The sequence below is a fragment of the Podarcis melisellensis genome (assembly GCF_964234715.1).
Source record: "Podarcis melisellensis genome assembly, chromosome: 18".
Taxonomy (NCBI): Eukaryota; Metazoa; Chordata; class Lepidosauria; order Squamata; family Lacertidae; genus Podarcis; species Podarcis melisellensis.
Window position 1 is genome coordinate 587,243 of NC_138536.1, and position 11,070 is coordinate 598,312.

Genomic DNA, 11,070 nt, shown 5'->3' on the forward strand with positions numbered 1-11,070 from the left:
TTTTTTAAAAAAAAAAGAGAAGAAGAAGAAGAGTTTGGATTTGATATCCCGCCTTTCACTCCCTTTAAGGAGTCTCAAAGCGGCTCACATTCTCCTTTCCCTTCCTCCCCCACAACAAACACTCTGTGAGGTGAGTGGGGCTGAGAGACTTCAGAGAAGTGGGACTGGCCCAAGGTCACCCAGCAGCTGCATGTGGAGGAGCGGAGACTCGAACCCGGTTCCCCAGATTACGAGACTACCGCTCTTAACCACTACAGCACACTGGTTCTGAAACGACAAGGGGGTGCCCTTCTCCCTGCTGGCGGGGAATAGAAGCCAAGGGTCGGGTTTCAGCCCTGGGGATGCGGTGGAGAGCTTCGGGGGCCGGGAATAGAAGGAGTTTCCTAGAAGTATGTGGGAACAGGATCTCAGGGTCTTGGTCTTATGCACTCAGGGTCTCACACACTTCCCTGGAATGTCTCATTGATGCCAAACACCTAAACAGATTTAAAGGACTTCTTTGGTCGTAACCTTGGTGGACCACCGTGTGACGCTGCAGCGAAATAGGCTAATGCTATTCTGTGAAATGGGACGCAGGTGGCGCTGTGGGTTAAACCACAGAGCCTAGGGCTTGCCGATCAGAAGGTCGGCGGTTCGAATTCCCGCAATGACGGGGTGAGCTCCCATTGCTCGGTCCCTGCTCCTGCCAACCTAGCAGTTCGAAAGCACCTCCGGGTGCAAGTAGATAAATAGGGACCGCTTACCAGCGGGAAGGTAAACGGCGTTTCCGTGTGCGGCTCTGGCTCACCAGAGCAGCGATGTCACGCTGGCCACGTGACCCGGAAGTGTCTCCGGACAGCGCTGGCCCCTGGCCTCTTAAGTGAGATGGGCGCACAACCCCAGAGTCTGTCAAGACTGGCCCGTACGGGCAGGGGTACCTTTACCTTTACCTATTCTGTGAAATGGGACCCAGGTGGCACTGTGGGTTAAACCACAGAGCCTAGGACTTGCTGATCGGAAGGTCGGCGGTTTGAATCCACACAATGACGGGGTGAGCTCCCGTTGCTTGGTCCCTGCTCCTGCCCACATAGCAGTTTGAAAGCACGTCAAAGTGCAAGTAGATAAATAGGTACCACTCCGGCGGGAAGGTAAAGGGCGTTTCCGTGCGCTGCTCTGGTTCGCCAGAAGCGGCTTAGTCCTGCTGGCCACATGACCCGGAAGCTGTACGCCGGCTCCCTCGGCCAATAAAGCGAGATGAGCATCGCAACCCCAGAGTGGGCCACGACTGGACCTAATGGTCAGGGGTCCCTTTACCTATTCTCTGAAATGACCTTAACAGATTGGAGAAGTGGGCGCAAGCTAACCAAGCGAGTTTCCGCAGGGACAAAGGTCAGGTTTCGCGCTTAGGCAGGAAGAAGCAGATGTGCAAATGTTGGATGGGGACGACTGGCTCTAGTGTTCAGATCAGGGGGAGTCTGTTGTTGTTGTTGAGTCGTTTCCGCCTCTTGGTGACCCCCTGGACCAGAGCACACCAGGCCCTCCTGTCTTCCACTGCCTCCCACAGTTTGGTCAAACTCATGCTGGTCTCTTCGAGAACACTATCCAACCATCTCGTCTTCTGTCGTCCCCTTCTCCTTGTGCCCTCCATCTTCCCCAACATCAGGGTCTTTTCCAGGGAGTCTTCTCTTCTCCTGAGGTGGCCAAAGTCTTGGAGCCTCAGCTTCAGGATCTGTCCTTCCAGTGAGCACTCAGGGCTGATTTCCTTCAGAATGGAGAGGTTGGATCTTCTTGCAGTCCATGGGACTCTCCAGAGTCTCCTCCAGCACCAGAATTCAAAAGCATCCATTCTTCGGTGATCAGCCTTCTTGATGCTCCAGCTCTCACTTCCATACATCACTCCTGGGAAAACCATAAGTGACCATACAGCATATATTAAACACATATTCTGCATGGAGTGGTTGCACGGCAACATGTGCAAATGGCTTTAGATACCTATGAGGTCCATAAATGACCATAGAGCATATATTCACCATGAAAAACAGCGGCAATTTGTTGTGGACCAAGGACAGCTGGACATATAAAGGGCCCCGTTGCCTTCAGGAGCTGAGGGCCGCATCAAACCTCAATCCGGCCCTGGGATGTGAGCACTCAAAATATCCCACCCACCTTGCCTTGCAGTAGAGCTGGCTCTGAACAGCAGCGGTGAGGCCAAAAACAAATGAATTGAGGTGGCCAAAAGGCGAAATAGAGATATGGGGTTTATTCAGTCAGGCAGATGTTTGCAGGGGTGATTTTCTTCCGGAGGGAATAATTCGGCAAGGTTCCCAGGGGGAGGCTGCTTCTCTGGTTGTCCCCCACCACCAGGGTGATGGGGCCCCCATACTTGTTGGTGTAGGCGTCTTTCTGCTCCGTGCTGAACCAGCGCCGGTCCTTCCAGGGGTGGACAAGGTGGGAATACTTGATCTGGGAAGGAGAGAGAGAGGGAAGGAACTTAAAGCAGGAATAGAGAGAGCTTGCTTGTTCGGGCTGTTAACGGAAAAATCTGAGGGCTCCCTTGGACAAAAACAAAGACCCCAACCAGGATAACTTGGAGCAAAACAGCAGCCTGTAGGCTTGGCCTTCATTGAACTGTTGCAACATGGTGCTCCCCTCATTTGCAGGAGAGAGGAGGGACCCAGAAAAATGCTGTGCAGGGGCTTATAAAGACTTTTGAAATTGCCCCCCTGTAGATCAAGCCCACCCCCAGAAACATCATACATACATCATAGAAAGGAGGGGTTGAGGGAGGAGTTGTGGTGGTAACCTGAGTGTCCTGTCACCTGGCTGGTTCCCCCTTTCCCCCTCCCCATGAGTACTTTCCAGGTGACAGAGGGGAGTTGGCAGTTTCCTGCCCCCAGAGGGAAGATCTGATCATTGTCCTTTGTTCCAGTCCGTGCTGAATCCACTCCCATATGCAAGTTCTTCTGTGATCTTGATGGTCTTCTGTCCGGGACCATCAGGGTTGGCACAGGGGTTTAACCCACAGCACCAGTAATTCTATCTTGTTAACGGAAAAATCCGAGGGCTCCCTTGGACAAAAACAAAGACACCAACCAGGATAACTTGGAGCAAAACAGCAGCCTGTAGGCTTGGCCTTCATTGAACTGTTGCAACAGGGTGCTCCCCTCACTTGCAGGAGAGAGGAGGGACCCAGAAAAATGGTGTGCAAGACCTTATAAAGGCTTTTGAAATTCCCCTCCTGTAGACCAAGACCACCCCCAGAAACATCACACATACATCACAGAAAGGAGGGGTTGAGGGAGGAGTTGTGGAGGTAACCTGAGTGTCCTGTCACCTGGCTGGTTCCCCCTTCTCCCCTCCCCATGAGTACTTTCCAGGTGACAGAGGGGAGTTTGCAGTTTTCTGCCCCCAGAGGGAAGAGCTGATCATTGTCCTTTGTTCCAGTCTGTGCCGAATCCACTCCCATATGCAAGTTCTTTGTGATCTTGATGGTCTTCTATCTGGGACCATCAGGGTTGGCATAGCAACTGGGCAGGGCTCCTGTGGATGTGCTGGGATGCTGAAGGGATTATGGCTGGCCTGTATCAAAACTTCCCCATTTTGTAGTCCTTCCTTCATGGAGTAAAATGAAAGTGGAACAGCGCAAATCCGATGTATGGTTGATTTGTATGTGTATGTAGTGTGTGAGTGTGTGTGAAGTTTGTACAAACTGAATGATTGGGGGGGGGGGTTCCTGCTACAGGGCCAACAGCCCATCTAGGGTGCTAGACCTCATGGTTTGAGTTGGCACCCTGGCTGACCTAAGATGCTTCCTGACCTTCTGTAGCTCCTCCTCAGGGACCTGACACTTCGCCTGGTGGTAAGGAACCAGCATGTCCTGGGTGCTGGTGGTGAGGCCTTCGGGCGCTGAGAGAGGGAGGAAAAAGAGGAGATAGTCCAGGGGTCAGCAGACTTTTTCAGCAGGGGGGCGGTCCACCGCCCCTCAGACCTTGTGGAGGGCCGGGCTATATTTTGGGGGAAATAAATGAACGCATTCCTATGCCCCACAAATAACCCAGTATCCCAGGTGTGGTCTGACCAAGGCAGAAGAGAGAGGGATAGGATTTCCCTGGCAAACAGAAGGGGAGGAAATGGAGGCAGTGAGAGATTTGACTTTCTTGGGCTCCATGATCACGTCAGATGGTGACAGCAGTCGCGAAATTAAAAGACGCCTGCTTCTTGGGAGAAAGGCGATGGCAAAACCTAGACAGCATCTTAAAAAGCAGAGACATCACCTTGCCAACAAAGGTCTGTACAGTGGTACCCCGGGTTAAGTACTTAATTCGTTCCGGAGGTCCATTCTTAACCTGAAACTGTTCTTAACCTGAAACACCACTTTAGCTAATGGGGTCTCCCGCTGCCGCCGTACCACCAGAGCACGATTTCTGGTCTCATTCTGAAGCAAAGTTATTAACCCGAGGTAATATGTCTGGGTTAGTGGAGTCTGTAACCTGAAGCGTCTGTAACCTGGGGTACCACTGTATAGTTCAAGCTCTGGTTTTCCCAGTCGTGATGTATGGAAGTGAGAGCTGGACCATCAAGAAGGCTGATCGCCAAAGAATTGATGCTTTTGAATTCTGGTGCTGGAGGAGACTCTTGAGAGTCCCATGGACTGCAAGAAGATCCAACCTCTCCATTCGGAAGGAAATCAGCCCTGAGTGCTCACTGGAAGGACAGATCCTGAAGCTGAGGCTCCAAGACTTTGGCCACCTCATGAGAAGAGAAGACTCCCTGGAGAAGACCCTGATGTTGGGAAAGATGGAGGGCGCAAGGAGAAGGGGACGACAGAGGACGAGATGGTGGGACGGTGTTCTCAAAGAGACCAGCATGAGGGAGGCAGTGGAAGACAGGAGGGCCTGGCGTGCTCTGGTCCAGGGGGTCATGAAGAGGCGGACACCACTAAACGACTAAACAACAACGACAATAAATAAACAGATAAAAAGCAACATGCCTCTCCTGACTGCTGAGGCTTCTCTCTGCCTATCCGAATGAGACACCCACCCGGGGTTTGGGGAACCGCGCCTTCCGGCCCCTGAAAACCCCATTATTACCGGGATAGTTAAAAGGGATGTTGCTCTTCATGATCTTCCACTTGTTCACGTTCAGTTTGTGGGTCTCGGGGGGCTGGCGATAGTCCTCGTGTTGCGTGGTGCAGAAGGAGGCATAGCGGTTGTCGCCCAAAGTCAACTCTTTCCGGGGTTTGGGGTTCGCCTGGGACGCCGGCTCCTCCTGGTTCGGCTGGGCAGAGAAGACACGAGAGTCGTGGGTTCGAGTCTCGTGCCGGGCAAAAGGATCCCTGCATCACAGGGGGGCAGCGAATCCAGGGACCCCAGGGATTGTGCTACCTCTCTGTAATAATGACGGTGGATGGTGGTGGTGGCGTTTTGCCTGTTCCTCTCGGGGTCCCGATCCCCTCTGAGAATGGAGGACTCGTTCTTCCTCGCTGTGATGATCTGCAACGGTCCTAGGGACATCCCGACGGAAGAAACAATCAGGCGCAGGGTTTTTGTTTTTCCTTCTCCCTCCCCGATCCCCTTTCCTTTCGTGCCATGTTTAGGGAAGCTTTTAATATTTGGTGAATTGTGGTGTTTTAATATTTTGCTGGAAGCCTCCCATTATTATTATTATTATTATGGCTTTCCAATGGCCAGGGCCTGTTTTATTTTTAAGCTGCTCTGGGAAAAATTATTGCCCCCCAAGAAACCCGCTTTCGATTGTGGGATCGTTCCCCGGAGTTTTATGGGAGGCAAGAAATAAATGGAGAAATTATCCGAACCGGTCTCCGACCTCTGGGCAACCTCACCCAATGACACTCTACTCAAGAGAAGACCCTGCTGCACCTGAGTTAAGTCGTGCGCATCTCATTTCAGGGGTCTGAGTGCAAGCAAACCATCCTGTTTTTGTGAGGAGTGCGGCTAAGCGGTTCCTGAGCATGCACAGAGTTTCAACCCCCTTTGACGTATGTTAAAAAGCAAAGGGCCAGAATAAACGGCTTGGGGGTGTGGAGGGAATAGCGATGGGGGTGTCCAGGCTTGAACCCGGTTCTCCTGACCTGGGTCTCTCCAGGGATACGCTTCAGACATGACGGTGGTAAAGTCTTGCCTCCCGTCTCCGGGCCGGATATTCGTCAGGCGGACCTGGGCGGCTGCGCTCTCCGGGTCATAGCTGTTGGCGAGAGATCGGCAGAGAGGAAAGAGAATATCGGATCAGCACATCGTTTTCCTCAATTGTGTTGGTTTTTAAACAGTATAATAAAAATCAAAATAATAGTAATTATTTTTAACTATTATTAGTTTGCCGCTTTATCTCGCCCAGGGCAGCACAATGCAACTTACAACCAGACAAACAGACCCAAAACCACCCCCACAGATATACATTAAAACCAATGTAGGGGGAATAAATACATTTTAAAAATCCTGCCCACTGTAGAGTTCAAAGGGACCCTGAGGGGCATCTAGTCCAACCCCGAATATGAAGCCGACTCATACATAAATCGAACCCACAACCTTGGCATTAGAAGACATAAGAAGGCAGCCCTGTTGAGGGAGGTTTCTAACGTTTGATGTTTTATTGTGCTTTTATTGTGCTTTTATTATCCTGTTGGAAGCCGTCCAGAGTGCCTGGGGAGGCCTGACGGGGTATTAGTAAGTTATCGATATTGATACCGTTCATAATAATAATAATAATAATAATAATAATAATAATTTACACCCTGCCCATCTGTCTGGGCTTCCCCAGCCACTCTGGCCGGCTTCCAACAAAAGATACATTAAAAATAACCTTTCTTGACACCTGGGAATTTCAGTCTGAATTATGCCCAACAGAAAGGACTCTGGGTTTCCCCCCGGTTGGTCCTTTCCCAACTCCGTTTTGAGGAGAGGCGACCAGAACGGTTCCCAAGGCAACGGTTACACGGCCCGTTTTCACGGCGGCAAATCGGAAACCTGGAAATCTGCAGTCTGGAGGTCCGCCCTTACCGCTGGCTGTCCGATTCCTTGGGGGTGTACGCCCGCTGTTGCTCGGTCAGCATCTGGTGGCATCGGGGGTCTCCGAAGGCGACCGACACCAGATTCTGCAACGGAGAGCATGCAGAGTGCCTTCAGAGTGTGTTTTCATAGCATCATCATCATCATCATCATTTCTTATTTATACCCCGCCCATCTGGCTGAGTTTCCCCAGCCACTCTGGGCGGCTCCCAATCACATGTTAAAAACAATACAGCGTTACATATTAAAAACTTCCCTGAACAGGGCTGCCTTCAGATGTCTTTTAAAGATAGGATAGCTGCTTATTTCCTTCACATCTGAAGGGAGGGTGTTCCACAGGGTGGGCGCCACCACCGAGAAGGACCTCTGCCTGGTTCCCTGTGACCTCGCTTCTCGCAGGGAGAGAAACGCCAAAAGGCCCTCGGAGATGGACCCCGGTGTCCGGGCTGGACGATGGGGGTGGAGACGCTCCTTCAGGTATACAGGACTGAGGCCGTTTAGGGCTTTAGAGCTCAACACCAACATTTTGAATTGTGCTCGGAAATGTACTGGGAGCCAATGTAGGTCTTCCAGGACTGGTGTCTCCACTCCCAGTCCCTAGTCTAGCTGCCACATTCTGGATTAGTTGCAGTTTCTGGGTCACCTTCAAAGGCAGCCCCACGGAGAGCGCATGGCAGTAGTCCAGGCGGGAGATAACCAGAGCATGCACCACTGTGGCCAGACTGTCTGCAGGCAGGGAGGGTCTCATCCTGCGTACCAGATGGAGCTGGTAGACAGCATCACAGAAGGGACTGCAAGCATCATCCATAATAATATTTTTAATATTTATTTAGACCCTACCCATCTGGGTTGCCCCTTCTGCTCTGGACGGCTTCGAATACAGTACATATAAAAAACACCGCAAAACAGCATTACAAAAATGACACACTGATTTTAAAACAAGCAACTGTTACCAAACAAAGCAATATTCAGTAATCCGTTAAACAGCAAAGCGAAATAGCAGCACGCGATAATTAAATAGTTTACAATTGCTGAACTACAACCGGTGAAAATGACAGCACGAAACTGCGTAAAAGGATCAAATTGAGGAACAGGGATGCGCAACCTATGAAAACCATTTTTTTTTGGTAAAATCTCACTGAACTCCAAGCACCTGAAATGCAGGAATCATTGAATAATAATAATTTAAAAAGTCAGAATTAATTGCCAGTTAATTAACAACTGCAATTGAATTGTGGAATTGCACAGTTGGAAGGGATCCCTGGGAGGTCTTCCATCCCACCCCCCTGCAATGCAGGAATCTTTTGCCCGGCGGCGCGGAACTTGAACCCGCAACCCTGCGACGAAAAGGCTCGTTTTCTGCCGTATGGCAGACCTACTATTCATGGATCCGCTTCTGGCCTTGCAGGGGCTGGACTACAGGACCTTTGGGAGCCCTTTGAACCCTACGATTCTGTGAGCTATAGCCCCATTTTTCCCCCTCCGGGGACGCCACCAAGTGGGAATTCGAACCCAGGCCTCCCAGCACCCTAACCACTACCCCACACTGCCCGGGGCAGCTGGTTTTTCCAGGGTCCCGTAGGCTTTACCTTGTCGAAGTGCTTTTCGGCAGGAGGCGCCCATTGCCCCATGTAGTAAGTCTGGTACGTGGTCCCAAAATCGTGGCGCCCGTGGCCTCTCAGGGGAGACTTTCCTCCTGCCAAGGAAGAAGGAGGCGGTTTTGTTCATACGTGGAAGCGAGAGAGTTTGGGGGAGCTTTTAAAAGACGTTTAAAGTCATTATACCAAATTTAAAAAATAAAAATTAAAAACCCTTCCTAAGCAGAGCTTCCACGGACAGATGCAGTCTACCTTGGGTGGCTTTCAAAAGCCAGAATTCTTATTTAAAATGGCTTTAAAATAGACAACTGATCTCAGTTAAAAGCTGTTTAACATGTTTAAAATGCCAGAATTTTCTTTTAAAAGAATTTCTTTTAGAAATAATTTTCTTTTCTTTTCTTTACTATTAAAAGAATTTTCTTTTAAATTTTCTTTTAAAAGAAGCCAGAATTTTCTTTTTTAAATGGCTTTAAAATAGACAACTGATCTCAGTTAAAAGCTGTTTAACGTGTTTAAAATGCCGCTGGAAGAACCTAAGGGTTTTGTATTGATCATGTCTTCCTTCCTGAGAGAAGCATTGAATGTCTCCTAATTCTAAAAGGGGTTTGTCTCTTCCCAAATTTCCCCCGATTCTAATGGCATCCAGGTTGGCAGCCATCCCTGCGTTTCGTGGGAGGGAGTCGGGATTCGAACCCGCGTCTCCAACTCTGACGCTGCCCTGGCTCTCCAGAAGACCAGCCCAGTGGCTCATCCAGTCCAGTGTGGGTGAGTAGGATTCCCATCCAGGAGCCCTCAGCCTTTCCTTCTGTTTTCCGGTCCTCAACAGGCCCATTTTGGGTTCCACACTCTGCGCATTTGGGGAGCCCAAATGGGATCAGACTCTGGGGCGGCTTCCCTTGATTTCGATTCAGTGGGGGGGGGGACCTGTCTCCACCCTGAATTTCCCCCAATTCTAAAGGCATCCAAGTTGGCATCCAGTGGCAGGCAGTTCCGCGGGCGAACTCGGAAAGAAGGCCTTTCCAACCCCTCGTCCCCAAACCCAGCCACCCACCGTTGGCGCTTCTCCCCGGCTCCCCCCCGGGCACCTCAAAGCACCGGGTGCCCCCGTGCCAACGCACCCAGGTGTTGACTGGGCGCCTTTTGGGCCGGCTCCGTCCTCCCGTGGCTGGGGTACGATTCCTGGTAGAGCGAGGCGGGCAGCGGCTGCTTCTCCTTGTCCCCACTGGGCACGCTGTCGTCCCACTTGTCCACCCGCCGGGGGGCGTCGCGGGGCAGGGGGGGCGGGTAGGGGTAGCTGTCCCTGGTGACGGAGGCGCCGGTGCCCTGGCGAGGGTCTCGGTGCATCTGCAGGTGGGGCGAGGGCGGCCGGGCGGGCACCTTTGCCTCCAGCCCCCGGGGAGGGTAGGAGAGGTAGGTCTCCGAGCGGGTATCCCAGGCGGAGGGGTCCATGTCCTGGTTCAGGACCCCCGCGCACTTGGGGGGCCGGATGGCCTGGCTGCGGAAGCTGCCCCACCGCGGCGGGTAGTCGATGCGGTAGGGCGAGATCAGGGTGGCACCTTCTGGGCGACGGTCACCGCCCAGCTCAAAGTGCGAGGCTTGCAGGAAGGGGGTGCTGGCCAGGCGAGAGGGGGCCCTGGGCACCTTGCGGACCTCTGTGACACGGCCTGGGTTGGGGGGCGCCGTCCGGGGGTCCCCCGGGCACCAGCAAAGGGGCACCATCTTCTCGGAGTGCGTAAATGTGCCAGGGGTCTGCGGGAAATCGGAACCCGGCGTCCGGGCAACGTCGGTTTGGGTTTACAAGCTCTGGTGCACCCCCATATCTTCCCCATTCCCTATATGCATTGTTTTATAAAATAGGGGTGTGTGGCACCCCCTTTTAAAGCACTTTTTGGGGCACAGAAGAAGCGCTGTTTTGCAAGGGTTTTCCGAGGGCTCAAAGGCGTCCCAGGGCGGAATATGGCTTCCTGGATTGTGAGGTCATAGGAACGGCGGTGAGGTCATAGGGGGAAATGGTGAGGTCATAGGGAAGTAACGGGGGTCACCCGGACAGAGCCTTTCTTTTAGGGCCACAGAGCTATGAAAAGGGTCGAGGGGCCCCAGAGGTAGAAAAGGGGTAGAAGGTTCTCAGAGGTCAAAAAGCGGTAGAGGGGTATCAGAGTTAGAAAAGGGGTAGAGGGGTCTCAGATGTAGAAAAGGGGCAGAGGGGCCACAGAGATCTATGGCCCCTCTACCCCTATTCTACCTCTGAGACGCCTCTACCCTTTTCATAGCTCTGTGGCCCCCTGCCCCTATTCTACCTCTAAGACCCCTCTTCGCTTTTCATAGCTCTGTGGCCCTTCTACCCCTTTCCTATCTCTGAGGCCCCTCTACCGTTTTCATAGCTCTGTGGCCCCTCTGCCCCTATTCTACCTCTGAGACCCCTCTACCCTTTTCATAGCTCTGGGGCCCCTGCCCCTATTCTACCTCTG

The 11,070-nt window shown here is 52.1% G+C and overlaps 1 protein-coding gene across 1 annotated transcript; it reads right to left on the minus strand.

Annotated features, from left to right (window-relative positions):
• Positions 1–2,221: 2,221 nt before the first annotated feature.
• On the minus strand, positions 2,222–10,653 carry SAXO5 (stabilizer of axonemal microtubules 5). Its single transcript, XM_081895667.1, has 8 exons — positions 9,721–10,653; positions 8,594–8,700; positions 6,996–7,090; positions 6,071–6,183; positions 5,364–5,482; positions 5,070–5,256; positions 3,797–3,885; positions 2,222–2,442 (listed from the first exon to the last, which is right to left on the minus strand). Exons 1-8 carry the CDS (start codon positions 10,319–10,321, stop codon positions 2,239–2,241), a joined length of 1,515 nt encoding a protein of 504 aa, XP_081751793.1. The 5' UTR covers positions 10,322–10,653; the 3' UTR covers positions 2,222–2,238.
• Between the last annotated feature and the right edge of the window lie 417 nt (positions 10,654–11,070).